Genomic DNA, 26999 nt, shown 5'->3' with positions numbered 1-26999 from the left:
GTGCCAACCACAGCAGCAGTCTGGCTTCTTGTGTTACTCCCACCTACAGATCGGAGGGTGGAAAGTCACAGGATGATAGCATTGCTGGAAACAAGGGATGGGTGTGATGCAGACAGTACCTTCTGTATATTCCCATTTGCTGTTGTATCTGGACACCAGTGCTGATTCTGCACCCCTGAGCTGTCCCAGTCAGAAGTGAATCAAGTGGGCTGAAATGCCACGTTCAGTGGCCAAGACAGGCCAAGGCTCTCTAGTGACTGAGAGCAGCATCCTCAGAAGGGATTTGGGATATCTGTGCTGCTCCCTTTCCGTGGCTGCAGCACACAAGCCACGGCTGAGCTGCTGGGCACAGATGGACGGAGCTGCACTCCAGCAGGCTCTGCACAGAACAAGGGGCAGCAGATGATGAGCAGGGGCCTGCAGAGCACATGTGAGCAGATGTGTCTCGCTGGCATGGACATGATGCGGAGCTGAAGCTTTGCCATTTGCTTTCTTTAAATGTCCATGGAACACCAGGGTCCAGTCCCCTGTTACAGGGACAGAAGCCAGGCCAACTGGCATTTTAGGGGCTGTCCCTGGGACATGGACCCTCTTCAGCTCCCAGAGAGCAGAGCTCTCTCTCTCACTGAGGGCACTTTCCAAAGAGCTGCACTGGCACTAAATATAACATGAGCCACCAGTCTGAAGGTGAAAAGCCTCTGCCTAATTAATTATTCCTAAGTATTCTCATTAAGCTGTTCTCTGGGTATACACAGACTGTGTTTTTTATCTAAACCTGTTTAGTTGTGCCTATAAAAATCTGAATTTCTTCTCTGCATATGCCCATGACTGAGTCCTTAGGAATAATCAGGAAACCTTAATCAAAATTAACAGGAACTCTTGATAAAAGCAGGATTCTGCAAACAGTTGCAAGAATTTCTCAAAGTTCAAAACCAATATGAAAAAAGTGATACTTATTTTCCACTGCATTTACATTTGGATTCTGAAACTGTATACAAGCAGCTAGGTCCCTGCAGGAACAGACCCCAAAATTCACCCTGAGGACCAGACAATGGCAGTGCATATGTGACTGAGGTGTGCAGAACAGCAACACAGAAATCCCCACAGACCAGGCAAGGTACATGCAACTGTTAATGCACTACTTTTCCTACTGCAGGTAAGCCTTCATAAAAACCATACTGAATACCATCAGAACATTTCTGATCAAATCATCTTTTTTACATTTGTGAAAGCACAAATTTAGGAACGAGTTTTCACAGATTCCTGTAAGTGCTTTGCTTTTGTCTGTGCACATCTGATTTATATGCCCATTTATCCAACTCTGCACAAATTAGGTACTTAGAGCTGCAGGTATCTTTGTAGAGCCTGTCTGGTACATGCCCTACCTGCCACACATATAAAAAATTCAAATGCACACATTTCAAATCTGAGGATGAATTCAGAACATCCAAATGTTTAGGGTCATGTGGTAATGCGTAACTTGCCTTGAACCAGAAGTTTCTTGAGGCTTCTGAAAATGTCAATCTGGAAAACTATAGCACCATGTAATGCAGTATTTAATAAATTACTGCCTGAATTCCTAATTCTGTTTTAAGAAAGAGATGAGGGAGGATAATCCCATAATTCTTTAGGGAACATGCTGAGTGAACCTATGAAAAATATTCTGCGTTATGCACATCAGTGTGTTTACCCGTGACTCACTAACAGAGCTAAACACGCAGGAGGGCTTAACCTGAGGTGGGATTATTGGCCCAAATTCACTGATTGGAACAGGATTTGGTGTGAAATAGTCAGGCTCTCCTCCAAAGTACTGACTAAAATAAACATTTTGCACTCCTATTGATTTTGACAGCAAGGAGCTCAAATGGGTGACAGTGTCTCATGTTCTGAAACTCAACAGCAAATTGAAAAATGCTGTAGAGTAGATGGTTTGATGCAACATAAAGATCTATTATTCAGGTAAATCAGCTGATTAGGAGTCATGGGCATAAAAAGGAGGAGATAAAGGGTGTGATTTATTCCCAGTATTCAATTACTAATGTACAGTGAAGACTGGAAGTAAAATGGGCAGAAAGGGTAAAAGCAGAACAAAAATTTCTCTTCAGCTGTTTTGTTGTAATTAATTATTTTTTATTAAGAGTATAGATTAGTCAATTTTGTTAAAAGATTGCGTTTAATTTTCTGTCCTATAAACTTGGTTTGATTACTTGAAAAATTAATGAATGCTATAGAAAAGGTTCCAAATTTTAGCTCTTCAACATTGTACTATTTTTGCAGCTATGCTGTCTCCTCAGCAATGTATGGGTTAGAATGATTACTTATTATTGCACTCTAATTTCCACTGGGCTTTTCTATATTTCATTTGCTGGTGGTAACACAGAATAAACTATTCCTAAAAAGTCTTCTTTATTATTCCTGAAATTATTTTGATCATATCTGCCACATGGCAACTGAGAGTCTGGGTAGTTTATTTTTTAAGAATGTTAAGTCTCTGGGTTACACAGAAATATCAAAGAATGGTGTGCATACATGTAAGGGGTAATGGATAATTACAATGTACACTTGAGGATAATTGCAATATACACAACTGTGGAGTTATTCCCTTTTTACAAGTGTATAAACAAAAGCAGAATTTGATTAGGTCGTGTGATTGCCTCTTTAAAATCAAATTACTTTATATGCATAAACACACTTCAGGTGCTTGGGTTTGCTGTTGGCAGAGGAAGGCAATGCATCCTCCTTAATCAAGGATAAGGAAGCAGGGTTGATTCAGACATTTCACCCAAATCAGAATGCAAACTTACTCCAATCCCAGCTGCACCCCAGTATGGCCACAACCCCCTGTGCCCTTCTCCACTGTGTGCCTTCTCCTAGGGCAGCCCAGCCCAGCATGGAGAGGTGTGCAGAACAGGATTACACAGCCTCAACACCCTTCCAGCTCAGTCTGGCGCAGATTTTGGTGGGTTTTTTCCCCTGAATCTGCATCCAACCATTAAATCATTAAAGAAAATACAGAAAAATAATATAAATAAGTTTCATAGCAGATTAAGTCTATGAGGCAGCTGAGTGTCCAAACATTACAGAATGGATCTGCAAGAAGAGAGGACGAAACAACCCAAACCCACAAGAAAAGAAAATAAAAAAACAAACAAAAACCACACAAAAAAGAAAAACAACAAAACAAACAAACAAAACAAACTAACAAAAACAGACAGGAAAAGGATCTAATGAAGACTAATGGCTAACTGGAAGTGAGGTTTCAGGTGTAGATATGCCAGTGAGCATAAGACCATGAACTCCAATCGACACTTTTCTGTAGGATTACACAAAATGTGACCAACCACTCTGTCCTAAAAAAGAGCACAGGTTTGCTGCTACAATAGATAGCTCATCTATGGAAATAACATTCTGATCACCAAGATAGTGTCTGTAAGGCTTCAAGAGCCACCAAGGGCAACAGTAAATGAGAAAATTACAGCACAATGTGAATGTAGCTCCCATCTGTGAGCTCTTCTCTACCCACTCGCATACCCAGGAGTCACAGAAATCTCAGGGAAAAACACTTTTGGGAAAAAACTCTGGGGCAGGCAGCCCCAGGCCCCTGCTCCAGCATCCAGGAACATTTCTCCCACCTCTGGGGATTTCAGGAACCAGAGACGAGGCAAACCCTTGATCCTGCAGTAGGATTGTGCACAACTCCTCAGGTCCCTCTGTTAGTGAGCCTTCCCCTCCAGGGAATGAGGAGTTTGTACAACAAATTGCTGCCCTGCTCCCCTAAACCCTCACCCCCTCTGCACCATCCCCTTCCAAGAGAGAAAGCAGGTAACTCATAAAACTCTATGCATTTGTGACTAAAATGCTCCATTAACCAGAATTATTCAGCCTCCACACTGTCATTTGTCCTGAGCCATCATACTACAAAACAAAATTGTCAATACCACTTCAATAAAAGTGTTTAAAAGTACATTTCAATTATAGAAGTCTTGTGAAATCCTTCTGCTTACCTAGGAAAGAACAATTATTTGCAAAAATGGCAGAACTGATAAAGATTTTATGTGTTAAATTTTGATCAATTCTGGCAACTGCTGAGCTATTTTCATACCTTAGCAAGAAACATCTCTCTATTGACAACTGTATTCATTATCTCATACATTTATATCTGATAAAGCCTTTCACTTTGGTTTTCCTCATGAATCTTTGTGGATACATTTTTTTGAGGATAACCTAATGCATTAACATAGTTTATAATAGTAAAGTATTTACTGGTTCTGAAGCACTCAAATACACTATGTGGTTTTCAGAACAAGTAGAGGCTATAAGGTGATAGCTGCACTGAAGTTAACAGCAATTAATTGGGTTTTTAAGGCCAAGACTACTCCTACTTTTCATTAGGAGTTTTTGGGATAACTAGTATGATTAGATTTTGGTGTATAATAAGGACTGCTTGAGAGCTATTTCTGTAAAAAAAAAAAAAAAAAAGAACTCAAGATTTCAATGCTTCTACTCTTGACTTCTGTTCCATTAAAAACCTGGTGGAAAAATCCCCTTTGCCTACTCTTGCTTGAGAATAGGATGAGCCCGCTGGCATAACCAGAGCTTCTTTCTCTCCAGCAAGTACAGATGGGAGCAGAGCCATGACTAAAACCTAATATTTGCTAATAGCAAACAATATGTCTTAAACAAAGCACTTTGTCAGGTCCCATAAAGGCACAATATATTCTGAACTCCACTTCCAAAGACAATATGATTAAACATGTACCATCACAATGGAATGACCTAGAATTTTTATTGGTGGTAGTTATGCCTTAAAATTAATTTATAATACTGTACTCCTTTTTATGGCTGTTTTTTGCAGACTGTAGTGAGCTATCTGTTTTAAAAGGGAAATACCTGATGGACTAGGGATTTGATTGAGAACTAGAGGTGGCTGACATTAGGAATACCTTCAATATGATGAAGAATCACATAAAGTAATAACAAGGGCTATGAATAGTCTGATTTGGCTTATCTGATGAGATCCAATTTTCAGATTCTGGTTTATTCTAGTACTTTGTATTTCTGTTGTATTCTTCTAAGAGGATATTCATGTGTAACACAGAAACAACTGTAGCTTAGGGGAACACTGTAAATGCAAATCTGGTTTTAGTAGCAATAATTTGCAAAATTCTTTCTGAGGATAAAAACTATAATCTCTCCAAAAATTTTTCAATTTTCTGTAAAAGTGTGTAGTGCATTTTCACAAAGCTGTATTTTTTTAAGTCGTTAAATTGGTTTTTAGTAACCTCATACTCATTTTCAATTGAACAATTATTAAACTATAAAACAAAATTGCACAATTCCTAAAACTGTAGTCTGGAGTTTTACAGTCTGCTATAAAGTGCTGTATTATTATAATACACTAAAGACGCTCAGACTATTAAAACTTTTTTTTTAAATGAACCATAAAATATTTTATCATTGATGAAATAATTCTGAAGTATTATGCTCTTCAGCAGTATACATGCACAATATTTTGGTCTCATGAAAAGCATGCTAATCAGAAACTCACAGTTTAAACTGTAATTCTAATACGCAACATAAACCATGTCACTGTCTTTCAGGAAGAGTTTATTACATCCAACTTCAAGCATTAAAAATCAGAGTATTGATCATTAAATATAAGGTCCAGTCTTACAGAGAGATCTCCATGCCAAAGGAACTGAGTGTTAAGCACTGGTGATAACAACAAGAGATGTGATTACTTTCCTCTTGTAAAGTTTTAGCCTTTATTTCACTCCACAAATCATAACTGATCTTCTAAGGGGGCCTGATGTTCAACTCAGAAGTTCAACCAAGCCTGGTAAATGAGAACAATTTTTTCCTGACTGCTGATGGCTGATGTCTCACAGCAGCACTGATGTGTCTGAGCTGTTGGGTTTGATCCTTGGCCACATCTCCTCACTGCTCCTCTCTGCTCAAAAGGGAGGCAAAGGACTCCCCTGCACTTAGACATTCATCAGCTGTATGAAGCACATCTTTAACTTCAGCAGGATTTCAACAAACCTGAAAACAAGCTATCTTGTGTGGTCCTGCAATTCTTCGGCAAAGAAGGTGAAAAGCTCAGTCTTGCTCTGAGTGGGAGCACCCACACGACCATACCATGAACACAAACACGTGTGTGTGCACATTTGTCACTGTCATATTTTCTGAAAAATTTCTTTGCCCAGGATTTTGCTCCTGGGAAGCTGCAAAGCCTCAGAGAAAAATGAAAACAATAATTATCTGACTTGCTTCTCCTGTGTTTTGCTGCTTTGGAATGTGTTTGGACATTGTTTACCAATGGGTGATTGTCTCATTGGTTTCTGCTGTGAATTGTTTTTACTTTATGACCAATCAGTGCCAAGCTACGTCAAGGCTTTGGAAAGAGTAATGAGTTTTCTTTAGTATCTTTCTAGCCTTCTGTCTGCATCCTTTCTGTAGTCTTTAGTATAGTTTAGTATAGTTTAGTTTAGTAGTCTTTACTATAATATAGATCATAAAATAATAAATTAGCCTTCTAAGAGCATGGAGTCAGATGCATCACTCCTTCCTGCCATGGGGCACCCCACAAACACGACACACATTCCCTGCAAACCAGGCTGTGGCACAGGGATCCACTGTCTGCACAGCCAGGCAGCTGGGCTGGGGCTGCTTTCCTGCCAGGAAACACCAGGATTTCCACACAGACTGAAAACCCCAACGTGTCTCCACAATGTTCCCCTCGCCTCCTCTGGATCTGGCAAGAGTCATGCAGTACATGACCACAGTCTCAAGGAATTGTACATCCACACTTTCTGAGCACCCACTCCAGCATGGTGCTGAAGAAAACAAGGATTAACCTCCCTGAAACCAGTGTCAATGAAATCAATGGACAAAGCAGTATCTGTTGTGGCAAAACAGAACTTCATTTAGTGCTCCCTGAATTAGAAGTGTAAGATTAAAGATGAAACTTTAAGTTAGCCCTGGCTGTCAGATCTTAATCTGTATACACAAAGCACTCAAGACTTCTTTAGGTACAAGGGACTTGCCACTAAAGCAAGTTAAAGACATTGCTTTTTATACAGAAAAGCTGCCAATAAGTGTTCTCTAAATCACTCTTACCAGCAGGCTGACCCCATTATGTCAGCTAATCCTGGAAATACAGGAGGTAGATTTAAATCTTTTCATAGAAAACATTAAGTCTTTTTTTTTTTCTCATTTCTTTTGGTTCCGGCACAGCACTGGGAGTTTTATATTGTTGTCCATCTTTTGCCCCAGACTGTATCTTTCTGTGTAGTTGGAATGCCCAGAGGAAGAGGTCCAAGCAGGACTTTCCCAAAGGGATGGAGCAGGCAGGGCATTTGGAAAAATGGGAAAAATTTGAATATCACAAAAAGCTCACAGGTTGTGTGAGGGATGGGGGAAAGAGGGTGGCAGGTGTATGGGTGAGTTAACAGTGGTGCTCAGGGGATAAAACAAGCTTTGTCTCCACCCCTGTGCTCCATCTCAGCAGTTGTGCCATTCCCTCACCCACACACTGCTGTGCTTCCTGCTCATGCTCACCCACCACCCAATTACCAGCCCGTGGAGATCCACACCTGCTGTGTCCTGATCCTCAGAATGCTGCTCTGGAGCTTTTAACCCTCTCCAAACATCTACATAATGCTTTGAATAATGGCATTTAGCACCTGGGAAGCAACATTAAGCAGTTAGAGAGGGTACTTAACCCACCAGATTAGCAGCTCCCTGCACAGTGCTGCAGGTCTGCACAGACAGATCTACAGGGCAAAAGCAGAGTCCTTTTCAGTCTCAGTCACACTTAATTCCTGCTCTCCTCTCTCTCCTGTTTTTGTCCTAGGATTCACCATTATAAGTATTTTTTTAAATCACAAGTAGTACACGAATTTGTGGAAGAGCAGCTTGCATTATGGCCCACATCTGCTAAAAACACCCACTAATCTTACATGTCAATAGAAAGAATTTATATATTTGAGTATCCAGATTTCTCTTTCCCAATGTTCCCCACAAGATGTTTGATATTTTCAATTTCTATCTCATAGTTTTTAAATTTTGCTGCTGAGAGCACAACAACATTTACATACTGGACTTGTCTTCAGTCCAAAGGGTCATGGATCTCAATTATATCTCCCCATTGCTACATTATTCAAAAGCACAAAAATCTTAATTTCTCTTTGAATGCTGAATATCCAAAGCAAGAGCAAGACATTATAAACATGGGAAAACAAAGTATGGAGCTAGCTAGCAAGACTTGGATGCATATATTTGCTTAAATGACCTCAACCATCTTGACTTCTACGATTTTTGTCTTTTGCAAAACATCCTTTAAAATATTATAGAAACCCAGTGTGGGAGTCTGAGTTTTTTATTTATCTCTGCAATGACCCCAGAACAACTGGTCCAATCTATCACTTGAGGTTCATTTCATTATCATCCTTCAGCTCTATCCATCTCTCCTAAATGCAAAGGCAGCCTTTTTTTGAAGAATACATGGTGTGAGTACACATCCAAACTCATTCTTTTGTCCCTTTCAAATAATCCAACACGATGGTTCAGGCAGTGGGGGTAGAACATGAGACTGGAAGACCAGAACCATTTTTTGACTGGCATGCTGAATGCAAGTTATGACTGAAAATGAAGGATTAACATATATGTCAGTTAAATAGAAAACATCAGAGTGAAGCCACCAGAAAAAAAAAACTATAGGGTCGGCAATTACTTAATAAAATCTGCCTGTCTAAGGAACATGCTGTTGGGATTCATCTTCCTTTTTGTTCACAATACTTTATGTTATTTTTCTGTGGTGCTGAGGATTCTTTGCAAGATGTCGAGCACTTCAAATATACTTAAATTTAGCATTTCATATAAACCTAGCTACTATTTACTGTGTTTAGCAAATTCCGTTAGAAGTCAGGTTCGTAAAAAGAGTTTAAAGGATTCTTGAATAAATCAAGCATCTTCCTGGCAAAGATAGAATGCTGATTTAATTGAGGGAAAGAAAAAAAGAGCATCTCAAACAATCCATGCATATGTAAATATAAAGCAAGGAGATATCAGAAATAAACATTTTGCTGTATCAATCTGAAATAAGACAATATCCCATAATAGAGTGAATTGCAAATTCTCATAGCAATGGTAAGTTCAAATGAAGAACAACTTCTAAGCAGCATCACTTAAATAAACATTATTTTAAATTCCAAATCTTCAACAAGTTTTTGAAGTAAATATTGAGCACAGGTAATCAAAAATTATCTCATATTTTCTTCAAGCATTCACCACCTTTCAGATTCCCAGGTTTGCTTGTGCAGGGGAACACGGCACAGCAACAAAACCAGGGGTGCACTCCTGCTCCTCACATGACCATTCTGAACAATTCATAGAGAAATGTATCAAAAATTGCTCAGTCAGTGGTGCTCCTGGCAGATTGGGTTAGCGCCCTGTATTTTCCAGCCCCGGGAGGTTGGTATTGCTCATTTCTGTGCCATATTATACTAATCAATCACTTCCTGCTCTTTCTTCACTTGCTCTATTTCTTTCACTGGCAATTTATACTAATCAATCACTTCCTGCTCTTTCTTCCTTGGCTGTATTTTTTAACCCACCAACTAGAATATGCAGCCCTGTTGCATCTCAATGACCACTTCCTTAGCCCTCCTCTGCCATTGTCGTTTTTGTGCTGAGACTGATGCTTGTAATTTGACTTTTCACAGCGTTCAGGCTATATTGCCTTTTAGAAACCTTTCAGCTCAGCTGCTAAGCATATAAAAAAGCTTTTGGCTGCACTAGCTCATGTTTTGAAAACACTACAAAGGCATATTTTCATGGGAGGAGAGGCTTGGAATGAATACCCTTCTCCAAGTGCAATATGAATACCAGTTCTTTTATAAAATTTGCATTAGGGTTTAAGTCTCACATGCAAAGTGGCACCATACTGTCCAAAAAACATAGGTTTCTTTTAAAAAAATTGTGGGCTTGTTTTGGCTCTGTTTTTAAGTTACTTTTTGAAAAATGCATTAAAATATTAGAGCTTTGTTCTTTGTGTTTCAGTTCTGACAGAAGGAAGTGGTAGGCATAGAATATTGTGCTTCACAGGAATAAAACTGCTTGGTTCACATAACTTCAGTGACATTTTAGTGCAGACTTTATCTACAGTTTCTACCAAACACCAGAGATCATTTATTTAAAGGAACCTAATTTCCCTACCAATCTTTATTTCTTGTGCCAAGTACTTTGGGGGGTACCCTTGAAGTTATTGCACAGCTTTAAACCAGAGCTGATAAACTCATGTGGGATGTCACTTCAAAATGCCACAGTAACAGGAGGAAGGACAGGGAAGAATTTAAGTAATTTTCAAAACACAAGAACATCTATTCAGGCCTAAGGAACATTTGCAAATTGAAGTGAATCCAATGGGATTTGTGATCACTTGCCATTTCTTCAGTTCTTTATTTATTATGTGTACTTTGGTAGCATCTGGAGGCCTGACTCTACAGGGGGCTGTACAAACACTGAAGGAAAATGTGATCTCTCCCATAACACAACTTTTTAATATAACATGAAGTGACTCAATATCCCATCAAGGTCCTGTTCTAAATGCAAGATATTCCAAGTTTCAGGTTTAAAAGACTGTTTTTCTTTCAGCATATCCTATTTGTTTAAATGACTATTGCAAATAGCAATATATGCCTCCAACTGTCTCTTTTATCAATAACTTACAAAGCTTAAATAATAATGAATACATCAATGCGAAAAAAAGAACTAAAACAGAAGGGCCTAAACTCAGCACCCTCTATCATTAACCCCCTGTACTTTGTGACTCTGACACGTCCCTCATGTTGCTACAGATACAATTTTCCAATGCAAAATAGATGCAGGAACTGGAAATGGATGAAGGAGAAAGAACGGTGCAGGAAAAAATTAAGAAGCAAAACATACTTCTCAGGAATAAAATATTTCTGGTTCAGTGGGCACGGAACTATTTAATATTCAGAAAACAAAGTGATTTTTTTTTAATAGGAAGTGAAAAATCAATGCTTTAACAGTGAAATCCAGAGATACAGAAAAAATTATCTTAATACCAGCTGAGACCTTAAAGCTTGGACACTTATATTTGTGTCACATAGCAATTTTCCTTCTGTAAAGACAAAAATAAACAGGACAAGCTGATCTATCCCTGCTTGATCTAATTTTGTATTTAAACCACCAGAAATTTTTACAGCCCGATTCCAATCCGGCCTAAGGATGTTTTCATTTTACATTTCCTGCTGACTTCTTCCTGCCTTGATTCTGCTGTCTTCTCCTCTCTCCCAAGTCCTTCAGTCTTTCAAAGAGCTGCAAAAACTGTCTTCAGCAAGTGGTGAGCCCCTAAATCCAGGATCAATGATCCACTATCAGTAGCCTAATTTAAGTGTCAAAGAAAGTCACTGCAGCCATTGCCCAAAATCACATCATGACCTCAACCTCAGTTCAGCAGAGTGACTGATTCTAAAGTTTTATCTTTGTCCAGCTTCTTCAACGCGTAGGCTGCAGCACCATATGTTCTATAATATCCAGACCTACTCAGCCAAAAAACCTTCTTGTGTTTAATACCAATAACATAAGAAAGAAGGCAGCAGGAAGTGCTAGCTCACATTAAGGGTTCTCTCTGAATTAGGAGTACTCAAGGGATTAATTTAATCTGACACATCCTGGCAGGATTTGGAGAGTGCCACATTCATATTCAAACCTGTGATAAGAAATTAAATACCATCCCCTGTTTCTGAGACAGCGAGGCAATAAAGTCCACTTTGAGACATGCAAGTTCCTGATTTAAAATAAGAGTGTCTGACAGCTCACCACATATGCAGCTTGCAGCTACACCATGGGAATAAACAGATATTCCAGTTCAGGCAGGCATCTAGTTAGGCAGTGCGAGACTCCTCGACAGGTACCTATGAAAAACTTTCATTTATGCACAACAAGAAGTACAAAACCCTCTTACCTGCAGGTTTGCACATGCTGGTGAATCATTGTGGGAGGGTATTTCGTTGTTGGTGGTCTCTGACCCTGTGTTTCTAAGTCTGGAAGCTGTCGTGGTTGTGGCTGTAGTGGTCTGAACTGGTAAGATTGGCTGCCAGACATTCACATCAGTGCCATTGCCAAAGGCCTGAATTGCATTTTCTGTGAAAATAAATTACAGGCAATTTTCTATTTCTAAAAAAAAAAAAAAAAAAAAAAAAGGCAAAAGGCAGAACTGAGTTGTTTTTTACTGCTGTTATTATTATTATTACATTTTAAATGTGTATTTGTAGAAACTCGATTTTATGCTGAGAAATGTGTCTTATTTTTGAACCTATCAGAAACAAGAATGGAAAATCTGGGGTCACATAATTATTTGGTGCAGCCTCTTCTTTGTAATGTTTCCAGTAATTCTTGACAGAAGTTTTAAGATTTACCATAATCATATTTGTTACCATTCCAAAGACTCAAAAATTTACTTTCAACATTTAAAATACAGTTTGAATGAAGTTACAGAGCAAACTAAAAACAGAGAACTGGATAAATATTTATTTCTACAGCTTGTTGTAGTAAAACTAATATGCCTATAACTACAAAATAGTTTAACTAAGGCAATCTTTTCCTTACCATTTTCAATCAAAATCTGCATAATTGGGTGAGGGAAACATGGTTAAACTAAAACTTTAGAATATAAAAGTTAAAAAGCTTATCACAGTTTCACAGGATTAAAGAGTGTGTTTATAGCAAGAGTAAATTGGTTGGAGTTTTTTTATAAACAAATAGAAAAACAGTTCTTAATCAGGTCTTTGGGGATTCAACAAGGATTTGGGGATTTCTTATTTCAAATTCTTTGTACAAGAAATCAAACAGTTTCACTGGGGACTAATATGTGGAAGTTATTAACACTTCTTCTCAGTGCCATTCCTTGCCTTATAAAATAATTTACATGTAATTTTCTTCTGAAAAAGATGTATTTTATTCTGATATTAGTTCTCAGAACTTCAAGATGCAAAGAGAAGAAATTGTAAAAAGCACCACAATGAGCTGCATTAATGGTGACAAAGTGGGAAGAGGGATATGATAAGTTTTCTTGTGTTTCCATGAATAAGGCAATATAAAAAGCAGTATTTCCTAAAATCACAGTAACTCTTTGTTTCCACTGTTGCAAGAATGGCCACAGAAATACCTGCAATCCTTCCAGTTTTCAAAGTAACAAGTGGCCTTTACAATTAGCCTTCAATTGTTTCATACAATCATACTTGATGATCCTTATGACTCTCTTCCAACTTGAAATATTTTATGATTCTATGACAGAATCACAGAATTCTTTGGGTTTTAAGGAACCTTTCAAGGTCTTCTAGTCCAGCCCCACTGCAATGAGCAACTTCAACTAGATCATTGTTGTAAATGCTCCAAATAACAGGTTTGTTTTCCATTTTCAAGGGGAAATATATTGAAAAACAGACTAGCAAAAAATTTCTAGTTTCTTCCTACTGTGGAAAAAGAAGTTATTGCGTTGTATAAAAGAAGTGGGAAGGATTTTAATGACATATTCTCCAGGCAGTGGAAGGCTCACTAATGAAAATAAGAATTTTTAAAAATTTCTATTCTATGTGAAAGACAAAACTTTGTAGAAAATCCAGAAACACCTTTAATTTCACCCTGAAAAAGACATTATCTTGCAGGTAGGATGACATAATTTGTCTCCCAGTAACCTCCAATGTCTTTGATTTGTCTTCATTAATGCTTTTGTACTGATGGCAAAAGAAAGGACAAGGAATCGCTCTGTCTTTATGTTCCAAAAGGAACCTGCAACACTCTAGAAATTAATGCATTCGCAAATGAATAAAATCTGAGCTACAGCAATAGATATAAATGGCAACTGCCATTAGGCCCGAAGGTCTGATGGCATATTGTTAAATTTTACCCCTCATAAAGTTTGAACTCTTTTCTCTTTTTCTTTTGTTAAATGAACTTGAGTAATTGATTCGTTCTTCCGAAGCTTAATAAATAGTGTATCCCAGAGCAACTCAGGTTTCTGTGCACAGAGCTCCCTGTGCCTTCACTGCAGCGCTGCCTCTTGAGAACCTACCTGTGGGAATTTTCAGACCCTCAAGTAAAATACTGAGCCCTGCCCCAGCATCAGCTCAAGTCTGTAGGGCTGGATGGGCCACTCTGGATCACTGAGATCATTTACTGTTTTGGAGAGAAGCAATGATATCTGCTTCTTTGCATGAGCTGATGAAATATGGCTTTTAAAACCACTTTTACCCTCAAAACTCCTTCTGGAAGCCTATTTCTTAACTTTAGTCTGATGGTTAAATTTTTCCCATTTCAAGCCTAAATATGTATGGCCAATACCTCCCTTTTTGATCTTATGCCAACATTGTCCTGCAGGTGAAGTAATCCCTTCTCCTCCTTGGGTTTACCCTGCTAATGCAATTTCAGAGGACAATCATGTATCCTTTCAACTTCTGTTCTGCTAGGCTAGGGAAGCCAAGCTCTTTTGGTCTCCTCATTTATCTGAAATTAAAACTCTGATGCACACTCCACATCATCCAATTATGCTGCTCCAGGCAGACAGGAAATTTGAAAAGAGAACCTGCCAAAATTGACTCCACTGAGCCATTCTGAAATTTATAACAGTCCCTAATTTGGAAGTGACTCCGACAGAAAAAAAAAAAATCAATAATTTAACAAAATCTTTACAATAGTTACTATCCAGGCTTGTGTTAAAACCAGGCATCTGAGATCCAATATCCTAAAAAAATGAAGTTGGCTGTAAATTGCAAGCACAATCCAATTAATACTTACTCACGGCAAATCCTTCATATCCTAAACTACATGTCTTTTTGTATGAACTTCTTAAAATTATACAGAAACCCCTCAGGTGCTGCAATTCCATAGTAAAGATGCTGCCCGACTGTTAGGCTCCAAATATGACCTGTGATGTAAACATATTTCAATATCATACAACTTTGGGTTTTGACTTTTTTTTCCAAGATCTTCTCATGTTTGAAATCATGGCCACAAACCACAGCATCAGGCATATTTGCTCATTCTTTTAATTTTTACACCTACAACAAAACCCCGCTCGACAAAGCGCAAAGTGACAGCCTCGACGCGTCATAACACGGTTAAGCAGCAAAGGAATTCCAGAAAACACTCTGCAACACATTGAAAGACACCTAATTTTGTACTCACTAAGGCATGTGTTGTCCTGGAAGAAATTGAGAAATTTCTTGCACTCCTCCTCGTCGTTGCCGCTGTTGCTGCAGTCGCACCATGGGGCCACGCTGAGGCTGCTGGAGTCGATGTAGTTCGGGGTCATCACGGTGCCTGGCACAGAGTGAAGCACAGCACTGTCAGCAACCTCTGCACTGGGTCAGCGTACCAGCTGTGGGTTTCTCTGGGTCTGGACTGAAGGCACTTGAGAGGGTAGTTCATGTTCAGACTCAAATGTTTATTATTTGTTATCAGTAAAACAGTCTCACTACTGTGAGTTATCAGCTTTTCTTTAGAAGGCACAAAATGGCCAACAATCTCTTGTTACAAGGTCTTTTAAAACTAAGCTATCCAATTAAGAGCTGACACTTGGATTATTTTCCTTTTTAACCCAATAACTGATCCCACAGATCCCACAATGGGACTTTTCTGCCCAATTACAAAATGCCACCCAAACCCAAGAAGAAGGAAGAAGGAGCATGAAAAGAAACTCAGGACGACATCCTGTGCCCTCCCATCTCCCTTCCATCTCCAACATACTAAAAATCCCAAAACCTAAATTCCTCACCAAGTGATACACCTACACTACTCTCTATATATAATCTATTGCACACTTTTGTGGATTCTAGTCTATCTTGAAGTCTAGGAAACTTTCTCCATGAATGAGGGTCAAAGTCAGGGCTCCCCTGGGGGTCAGGGCACCCCAGAGCAGACAGAAATATTCCCGATGCTCTGGGTTTCATAGGACTGGAACATTCCTTCCACCCTACGATGGCAAGCAGCTTTGGGAAGTCATGCATTCAGGGCTGGATTCACCACACAGACCCACAGCAGGGCTCTGACCCACAGATTTAAAAGCTCCTGGCTCCTCTCAGCCTCTGACACCCAGCCCTGTACTGTATTTCACACCCTCTGCTGTTTGAATGCAATCACTTTAGGGGCTGTAACTCGATTCACACATTGAAGACACATTTCCTCCCTCCAAAAAGGATTCCCACAGAGAGCTGCATCTGCAGAACTGACAGGTAGAAAACCGTGGCAGAGGGAGGGATGGGCTGCGAGAAGGTGAGCTCCTCTTTGAAAGGCTCTGCTGCCAAATCAAACACACGTGGACCGTCCTTAGAGCTGCACTTAAAAATCTTCTAGGGTTTTCCTTTCTCACCTGTGGTTTTTTTTCATTTTAATTCTGGCTGCAAATAAACGGCTAAAATGGTACCAGACCTGTGCTTCCTCCTTGACTCTGCAGCCAGACTGGAAAAACATTTTTGAAATGCATGAGCAAGGAGAATGCTGGTGATGCTGAGGGGAGCCCTGGCACATCCTGGAGCAGTGTTAACCCAGGATGCTCATGAGGGACCTGCCAGCAGAGTGGGTTAGGGTGATAACAAAGCAAAAATCAGCATGCATGAAAAGGTACAGCAGATTCTTTGCTGGTAATAAATTATTATTAATCTTGCTGTTTCACTACTTCTTCAGAGAAGTGGTTATTTCCTAAAAATTGTCAGCAACTTTCCAACCACAGGGCCATTCCAACTCTGTTACAAACTCATGGGTAAATATTCTCCCATTTATATGCCAGTGAAATACAACCAAAAATTAAATTAAATGAAATTAAACCAAAGCAGGCATTTTGTGTCCTGAAAGATGTACAGCAAGTGCTCATCACTCATCTGGATCAGGGAACCTCTGTATGATGAGCACTTGCTGAAGCCAGTAGTGTCACTGAATGCATTACCCCAGCAGGTCAGATATTTCAAACTGTCCTAAGGATTGAGAAGTTTCAATCTTTATTTTATTTGTCTGACCAAAACAGAAAAATTAAATAAAAAGGGGAAGGTATTCCAGACCTGAACAGCTGCCAGCTGCTTCAGGGAACATGTTCCTCACTGGATAATTTGCAATCCTAGGACAGGTCATATATTGTGAGGAAATGTGATCACATCTCCTCAAAACTGACATCAAAGTAGTCATTAAGAAGATGGAATAGATGAAGGACAAATGTTAGAGACCCAGAGTATACACGAGGAGAGAAAATTTGGTCCCTAGGTCCAGGGTCCAACAGTCTGCAATAACAGACGGGAAAGGGCTATCAAATATAAGCTAAAAAAAGGAACATTAGAAATAGCACAAATCACAGAGTGATGTCTAATAGCCTTTCAGTCACCAGGCAGTGCTGGGAAATGAACAAATCAACATGCAAACTGCCTCATATGTGACGTGGGAGACAAAGGACAACAGGCACTAGGGCTGGCCTGGGGAAGGCAGTAATGGATGGGAAAATGAATGTGGTCCCTTTGTGAAATTCACAAAAAGCATCTTTTCTCTCGTTTTGGGATGTTCTTAAATTTGACTACAACCCCATAGCTTTGGCTTCCTGCAGCTTTTAACAGATAGTTGCACTAATAATTGCTTGAATCCTACATGAGATTGGTACATGAGTAAACAGCATGGTTCAAAATTCATTAAGTGGAGATAGAGAATTTAGTAAAATAGGCAAATTTAATTTGCATTGTTAATGAAAACTGGACAGTAGATAAATAAGAAAAGGGATGATGTTAAATTAAAATAAAACATTAAAATGTCTCTCCCTCATCCATGTGGTGGTTCAAGACATTATTTCAGCCTTGCAACATGATCTGAAAAGAAGTGTGAGAAAGAGAAAATCAAGAGGATTTTGCAAATGGAAAGAAAATAGTAGGCTGAAAAAAATTCCAATTAGCAAATGCTTAGTGAAGGGTTGAAAAAACAAAAAGGTACTGAGGAAATTAAAAAGGTCACTGAGGTAAGACTTTCTTATCACAAAGAGGTAATAAGGTAATTAAAATGGGTTAAGACAGGGGTTAAAAGTGTAACAGATACCAAGGTACAATTAGGGTTGATGAATACAGGAAAGACAGGACAAGGAAAGTGTGTACACAGCACACAAACTGTGCATCCAGCAAAAACAGAGTGGCTGAAAGAGCAGCTAGTAGAAAATCAGTCTGTCATTTAAACCTGGGGGCAGATGTGAAGCCAAGCAGATTATATGCCTGCTTTCCTGGGGTGGATTTTCTTTTTTCCCTGTGACGTGTGTGCCTTTCCCTTCCCCCCCTCTCCACTAGCTGGCACCTTGGAAATTCTGCTGATGGACACTAAGGGATCAGAGAAACCATGGTCAAATAGGACATGCTTGGTTTTCTGAGCTCTAGGTGTCTAACAGCTCTGGGATGTCTCAAAGGTCAGCAGTGAGACCTCCACAATTTAGAAAACAGCAGAGTTGGCCTCCACACAGCCCAGACATTGCCCAAATTAGGGTGAATTAGCAAGGAGATGGATGGTGAGTTCAGGAGAAGGGACAAGGGGCTGAAGTTTCTTTGGCCTAAAGCAAGTCCAGCTTATTCACACAAACTCATGGAATTCCTGGGAATAACAGGGAACTAGGATGGACTGTGCTCAAGACAAGGGAAAATGTGTCAGAAGGCAAATGGTGAAGCAGATCTTGAAGTCAGCACTTAGAGCAAATCTTAATTCATATGGGAGTACAGAAGGTCCAGATGGCTTAGCCAGGCTGTAACCAAAGCACTGACTCAAATGTGGCTAATCACAGTCTCCTTTTACATTATTTTTTATATTTTTCTGATAAATAAAAAAATATATTAACTTATCCCTATACTACAACAAGGAGCCTAAAGCAATGAATTGAGTTTTTCAACTTCCTGTAAAGTGCACACATCTTTAAAATTATACACATAGCACCCTGATGCAAATATTCAAGCAGCTTCTACAGACTATTCTCCATTTTGTTAATAAAACACCTCATACAAAAGCTGTGACTGGCTCTATTTCCATTTAGGGTCATTAATTTTAGGTCGGATTCCACTAATTTCAGTGAAGTCAACCCTCATTTACATCCCTGTATTTGAGGAAAGATTCACATTCACTGTAACTTCCATAGAGAAGCCTCAGTTTCCTGGTCAAACTCTGTGGAGGTGCAATTTTTGCTCCATTTAATGAAATGGCTAAATGAAATAATATTTTATTTTAATGAACCATAGTTTATCTTAATTAAGTGGAGATCCTGAAGCTCTGATGGACGAATGGATCTGCAGCATCTTCTTACCCACAGTCTAACTCTTCTTCTTGTGTTCTATATCTATTAATCAGACATTTGAAAGATTATACTGCTGATTTCTGCCTTACTCCACTTTCACAGCAGATTCATATCAGAAGCAGGAATTTACTGCTTCAGCACAAAAAAACGTTTTGGTAATTTCTTGATTTAGCAGAATTACTACTAAGAAGCAAAACCTCTCATAACACCAGTCAGCTCCTCTTTTGCAAGTCTCCAGGGGGCAGCAGGAAAGAAGAAAAATGTGCATTTTTCCCTTTGAAAAGTAGATCTCCTTTTGATTTGAACTCCTTAGGCCCCCATTCCACATTTCTAATGTGTGATAAGTGTTTTGCAGCATGGTCACCCCCAGTAACACAAGAACACCTCACAAGAGGAACTGGGTCATTTTTGGGATTAAACTGAAAAATGAAACCAACAAAACTGCCAGCAAAACTCTCAGGGTCCAGCAAGAACTTGGTAGCTCTTAGCCAGAAGTATCTGTGAGTAGCAGTTACTCCTTGCCAGCAGCCAGACTTCTTAATCTCATTGACAAGATCTCATTTCAAGGCTATTCAATTCTCTGTTTGAGAGTCAAATGACAGTCTGTCATAACTGCTCAGATGTTATAGCCTTTGCATACTGTCTTAATCTCTTCAGTGGTAGAAGAATATCCTTTGAAGCCATCACATCTCATTTTACCCATTGCCACATGGGCTTACCTCACTTGTTAGCTGCTACAGTAATAAGAATGGTAACAAGAAGCCACTGAAGATAGCTTTCAGTCATTTTTCAGCAAACCCAACTGATTCTAGAAATATTTTCATTTCAATCTTATCTCCAGAGACATTTATTTAACAGCAGGATCAGCTTCAGGGCCTCAGCTGGCACCTTCATGCCCAACAGAAGGGGATATTGCTGCACTGCAGCAGGTGCAGGCTGCAAGCTTAAAAACATTTTATCTGGTGGCCTTTCAAATTTATTTGTTTCAGAGTTTTGACATTCACTTATTATTTATTGCCCAACTATGATATTTCTACCACACATTCAGCTTCTTGACATGATCTCATTCTTTCAGGAATCAAATGCTGAGGGTGGCATGTGGAATCTGGCTTCCATAAAGGCATCCTTGTGCTTGCTGACACTCAGGAAGGTGACAACAAACAAAAATAACTACGCTGGGAAGGGAAGAGGATTTCAGATTTGGTCTCAGCTCATCTCACTGACAGGTATCTCTGAAAACACTTAAGAGTGGACAGAAGGATATCATGGAAAGAATAGCAGCTGGAATTGATAAAAGGCTGGATTGATCTCTTGTTTCATATCTCATATTCAGGTACCTTTCTCTGAAGGTGTTTACCCAAACTTGTGATGACAGCTGTAATATCAACCAAGCTGCACTTCCACTTGTTAACTTCCTACTCTTCACTCCTGTCTACATTCAACCCTCTAAATAAGCTTTACTTTTTAAGATTGAATTTATTTCAAATTCAAGCCTCTTTCTCTCCTTACTTCCCATCCTTAATTTTCTTGCAACGTACAAGCTTACCCCAAGAATCTCTGTAAGGCAAAGCAGGGCTGCTCCATGTAGGTGCAGAAACTGGCCTAGTGTCACATCATACAGTATTACATTCCAGCTTTTATTTCGCACAGGCCTTCCAAATGCAGTTTGGGTTTTTTTTCTCATGAGCAAGCCCCCACCCTTCCCTGCCCTCTTACCAATGAGCCCCGAGTAAGCGAGCAGGCAGTCAGCATAGTTCTCCTTCAGACAGCCACTAACAGAGCGTGACTCGGGCTGGCAGTTTGTGAAGAAATCTGCAAGGCGAGATCTGCAACGGGAAGAAAAATGTGTATCTTTAAAAGTCAACCCTGAAGGCATTCTTACCTTTTACACACTCTGTTTTTTGGACAAGGCTTAATATTCTTTAACTTAAATGCATATTGGACACATTTCAGCTATTGAGAGTCTCTTTCTAAGACACATCTCTTTCCAGAATCTGTTTTTGAAGTCAGAACAAAAAAGCGTAACAAAACAGTAAAAAAGGAACAGAACAACAGGGAAATGCCTGCTCTTGACTAAAAGAAATGCTCTGCATTTTCATGCCAAGAAAAAAAGACAAAGACTGATTTTATCATATGAGGAGTCATTTTGCCTGGATCTGAACCCTAACTGGAGTCTTTTATTCAGAGCACAGTTTCTGCTGTTTTACTGATTACACAAAGCTGCATGTTTGTGCTCAGAGAGCAAGCAAGACTCTTCCTGCAGGCCTGGAAGCAGGACCTGCTTTGGTGGTGTTCCACGTTTCCAGAGTGGGCTCACCCTGCCCTGGCCTGGCCTGCAGCAGGCAGGACCAGCTGGCACAGGCCCCTCACCCCCAGAGCCACAGAGATCTGTTTGTTCTTGTAAAACCTGCATTTATCCAAACTCCAGGGTACTGGCTCCAGGGCTGAGGTGAAAGCAAAGTGTGCTCTGCGTGAAGTTCTGCTGCTGAGTGGCCACTTTATCCTCACTCACCTCAGCCAGCCCACGGCCAAGGAGGGGAGAGCACTGATCCCAAGCAGGAGGTGCTTTAAGACCAGGAATGAAGCTGTATTATGATCAATTGATCACTACCCTGTTGGAAATTAAAAGGACCAACAGGATCTCTTCTAAATTTGTGGTTTAAAGGCCACATAATGCTCCCATTCAGATCTGTAAAATTTGCAAGGCATTGATGCGGTGGGTCAAGGTCACACATCCTACAGTCACTCCCCTGCCCATCTTAGCCTTATAATCTTGGAGTAGTGACTTTTGTTTATTCACAAAGTGTAATTTACTCCTTGATCTATGGAAAAAAATCGTCTCCCTACTTCAATCATCTCTTCTGTGAAATAGGTATAAAAATGTTCTCTTGCATCTGACAACCCACAGTAATGTCTCAGGATAAGATGCTTAATCTTTGCAAAGCCCTCTCAAAATCAGAATAGTACAATCTATGAATTTTCATTACTGCTCCAGCATTATGCAGATTTGCAATATAAATGCTCTTTTTCAGTTTTGCAGCAACCCCACAAAAGTTAGCAGAAACAAGTGATTTGCAAGTGATTTACTTTATTTGTTTACATGCTCCAGAGACTAATTATCTTTGTTTGCTTTATTGTTTTACCTACCCCAGAATGGGACTGGATACACATCATTAATTGGCCTGAAAGTAATGATGGGCAAACATCAAAAGGTTCAGAGGCTTAGTTTGAGAAAGCATCCTATAAATAAATTCCATGCAACCTATACCTGAATTTATGAGAGCTGTTCTCATGGCCTTATTTTAGTTTCATCTCTCTCTAACTGTACTGACACCAGCAAACCCATGGTTGCCTTCAAGCCACAGTCAACCCTAAGCTTTTCACTCCCTCTCTTGCCTTATTTAACCACTTAACCTTGAGATGGAAATTTGTACCCAGTTGCCTTTATTAGCTTTAAGAAGTCAACCTCTCTAGCAAACATTCATATATACATACATACATACATACATATATACACACATATATGTGTGTGTGTATATATATGTATACACACACTCATATATATACACACACACATATATATTTCTAAATTTACATGAAATTCCTACTTAGCTGGTGAATAAATACTGTACCTGCCAGGAGACAGGCTGAGAAGAAATGGGTCTCAATATATGAAAAGAGATAAATGGCAGCACCATGAAGAAAATCTGGGAAAGGAAACCCTCTGTCACTGCAGTGATTCCTCTCCCAGTCAGTAATTAAGATAGTGGCTCAAATCCAGCTTTTGGATCAATTGGGAACAAAGAGAGTTGACAGTTTCCAAGGATTTTTCTAATTCTACTAATACCTGGATGAAGTCAGGTTTAGAACACAATAGAGCCTATTACATCTATCTAGTATGAAAAACCTCTGCCATGGTAGAAAGGGCAAGCCTTCTGCATATACAGTATTCTTGTATTTCTAAAACAAAGCAGCTCCTCAGATCTAAATTTCATTATTTATGTGACCACAAATAAATCTTTTTAGCAATGGATTATACAATCGGCATTTTGGTAATCCTGAAAATACTTCTTGCAATCATTTCATCCTTCTTGGATGTCCACTTCTCCCTTAGGTTATTAGGTGCACTGGTCCAGAGATCATTTAATACATTCCTCTTCTCTAAATGTTTTTAAGGACTGATAACCATGGAATAAACCCAGTCATTTACTACCCAGCCTGCCTAAAGAACTTATTTGTTGTATACCCAAAAGGAGGCTAAAGATAGCTCTGCTGATCTCTTTTGCATACAGCTTGATTTCCATGTGAATTTCTGAAGAACTTTTGTGGTCATAAAAAGTAATGGTGTGACAACATTGCACATTTAAGTTTTCATAAGTCAAACACAGTTCAGATAGCTCTGGTCTGAGCATTACTGGACATTATCACACAACCCTTCCCTAGCCAGTCATCCAAACTTCACACAACACAAGCTCTCACCCTCTCCTGAGCTGTTAACTACACCTGATACTTCTGTGGATTCATTTGCACTGGAGATTAAGTTAAGACCTGAAATAAAAGCAGAGACCTCCATCTGCCATAAAATACTGCAATACTCTCAGTGAAGATCTGCTGATTGACACCCACTGAAGATCTACCCCCAAACACTTCCAGCAGACCGGCAGTGATGAAAGTGTGCTCATCAGTGAGCACCAAAACAGGGGTACTGCTATTTATCCAGAGAGAGAGACAAATTAGCCTAATGAGAACCATTAATCCTAAAGGATTGCACATGAATATTAAGAACTGTTTTGGTAAAAGAGACAATCCTTTTAGGGATGCAGAATCAGAGCAATCTGATAATAGCAGTCCTATCAAAAAATAAGCACTGTGTTGAATTAGTGCTCCTTCAGCAGGAGGCAACCTGTAGGTGGCAACTTCAGAGTCCCTAACCTATGACTGAGCAGTTTTGTTACCCAGAGAACAAACAGAATTTTCCACGTGCACCTTCAAACGTGCACAGTTTTACATGTGCAGTGTACACAGATGTATCTCACTGCTGGAGAGAGACTGACAGAAAGTTTTATATTGTTCATACCATGTAGCAGGACCATATCTAAAAGGAACTATTAATTTATTTTTCTGACACAAAATCCTCATTGTGTACAGCCACATCTATTATGTGATCCCTTTTCCTTGCATAAATAAATGGTACTGCTCAGAAATCTTCCTCCCAGGAAGAGGAAAAAACAAAACAACAACAACAAAAAGTCATCTCTTTGTAGGGCAAAAACCCCACAAATTAAATTAGTCTTATCTTACCCCTGGAAAACCTGAAGATGTTCTGGGAAGCTTATTTTAAATATTTTGTATACCACCAGCTGGAAAAGTAAGAATAATCCCATCAGCAAATTCAAAGAAAATCTGCTCAAACAACAAACAGCCTTTCTGAAAAGAAGAGAAAAAATCCCAAACCTGCTATTCTCTAATGCTTTGTATTAGTACCAGTAAAATAATTTGTAACAGTTAAAAATACAAAGGAAGCAAAGTTAATTTGCTCTCCTTATGATAGTGGCTCTTCAAATACTCAGCTGGATAATTCAAAACTTTCACATTTGCTTACAAATAAGCTTTTTTAATAGCACCATTGTATTGAATCTGCATATAATTTTTGAAGCAATTTAATTTTATATTAGCACAATCCGTTGCATAGGCAACATTGATTAGGTTTTCACTACTTTTTGTTCTCCAGGTTCTGCAAAAGTTCTTTGATGTCCTGAAGTTATCTTTGATATTTATCAATTCTCCCTCTTTAAGGCTGGTCAATTCAGCTTTAGCATTGGTGCAATATTTAAAAGTATGATAAGAAACTGTGAAGTTGCAGAAAGTTTTTACGATTTTTAGTTTGGATCTGGTGCAAATTAATGACCTACCAGAAAGCAACAAGATTCCTCCTCAAGAAGCACCAGCCTCACTGGGATGGCAGGTGTTGATTTCACTTCTTTTTTGCTCTCTGACTGTACTGTTGGTACACAAGGGCTGAGCCCTGAGGAGAAAAGCCTCTCTCCTGGTGATGTTCACACCAAGCAAGACACTGAACTCAGGCCTCCTGCTGCTGCCCACACACAGGTTGTGATGTCCAGGTGAATGGTTACAGCCACCTGCCCTGTCAGGAATGCAGAGAGCGCCAGCGCTGCCGTGCCCACCTCAGGGATGTCAGGTGAGCTCTGGACACGCTCACTGCCGCCTCTCCTTGCACTGCTGCTGGTGTTTGGGCACCTATTTATAGCAGTAACATAAAGAGAAGGTAAATGCCAGAGCTGAGAGGCTGAGGTGACTACACTAATTAGTCAGAGCTGCTCGAGCGTCTAGACACCATTTGGCAGTGCAGTCACGTAAGGGAAGTGCTGCATCAATATTCAAAACAGAAAAGAGGTATAAATCCCACACTGAAAAAAGCCAGACTAAGTCAATGAATGTGTGTCATAGTGACAAATGGCACCATTACAGAAAAAAAAAACAACAAGTCAAAATACTTGTTCTTCTTTCGTGGGGGTCAACTGCAGTGTCCTGCTCTGGCTACAAGTCACTCCCCTATGGCTGGAGTGGTGCTGCTCCTCCTGGGATGCAAGAGCTGGTTGCAAGGGCTGGTATGTGGCCAAACTAATGGCTTCATTGTTGGAGGAGCATTTCATTTTCTCTTTCTTTCATAAACAGTGAGAAAATGAGGCAAAGGCCACATAAGCAACTCTATCAAGCAGGGGGATGAAAAAAGCCTAAGAGGAACTCCATAACGAGAGATTACTCTCTCTGCACGTAGTAAAGTAGCTCTGACCCATCTTTTTTTCATTAAAGAACACTAGAGCTGTGCAATATTAATAAATCTTACACCTCCTTAGCTATCTAAACACACCGTTGAGCACCTGTGAGCAACTACAAATTTTGACATTTTTATTTAAGAGGTCACTTTCCCATGTATTTATTAAACAGCAACCCCACTAAATTTTTCCAGTGAAAAGGCTGGTTTGTGTTTGGCTGCTACCCTCCTTCTAAAACAATGACAGTGCCCAGGCCCTGAGTCACTGATGCTCCTGTCCTGCCCAGCCATGGGCCCCATGGAGCCAGCTCTGCCCACGGGCTGATGTCCCATCCTGTCCCCAGGGAGATGTCCCACTCCCAAGCTGGGCTGATGGGATGAGCCCAGCCTAAAAGGTTCTGTCCTGCTTGTCTCTGGAGCCCCAGGAAGAGCCCACCCCATGCTATATCCCAACATCCATCTCAGCATTTGTACCTTTCTGGTGGAAAGGGTAAAACCATTGCTGGCAAACCATTTGCCTCCCAAGACCTGAGTACTGAAGGCAGTTTCTCTCACATGAGCTGATCCAAATCTTTTCCAACACTGGCAGAAATAGGATTTTAGATCCCAAATACCAGCTACTAACTGAAATAAGCTGATTTTTATCTGGCTTTGCTGCTGTTTTGTTATTTTAAATGTCTGGAAGCCTAAACCCAAGCAAATATTTGATTCTGGGTTCAGCTTGCCTCTCAAAACTGTGTTGTACAGCTGGAAGCAAAATATGGACAATGCCCAATCACAGAGAGGCAGCCTGTTTGGACTGTGGGATAACTAGACACAGGGACAAACACCAGGGACCACCCAAGACTCACTGAGATGCCTTCCAGCAGCAGCAGG

At 39.8% G+C, this 26999-nt stretch overlaps 1 protein-coding gene across 1 annotated transcript in view; it reads right to left on the bottom strand.

The window, feature by feature from the left end:
- Window positions 1-26999, bottom strand: part of GFRA1 (GDNF family receptor alpha 1) — a 131995-nt gene that overhangs the window by 11231 nt on the left and 93765 nt on the right. The window contains exons 5-7 of the mRNA XM_054277326.1: window positions 21044-21153; window positions 15217-15351; window positions 11996-12174 (exon numbers count right to left, since the gene is read on the bottom strand). Coding sequence (XP_054133301.1) covers window positions 11996-12174; window positions 15217-15351; window positions 21044-21153 — 424 coding nt within the window. The remainder of the gene's footprint in view (window positions 1-11995; window positions 12175-15216; window positions 15352-21043; window positions 21154-26999) is intronic.

Source organism: Melozone crissalis, unplaced genomic scaffold, assembly GCF_028551555.1.
Source record: "Melozone crissalis strain CALT ecotype California unplaced genomic scaffold, PUWL_Pcris_2 ptg000019l_1, whole genome shotgun sequence".
Classification (NCBI taxonomy): Eukaryota; Metazoa; Chordata; class Aves; order Passeriformes; family Passerellidae; genus Melozone; species Melozone crissalis.
This window is presented reverse-complemented; position numbering and strand designations above follow the sequence as displayed.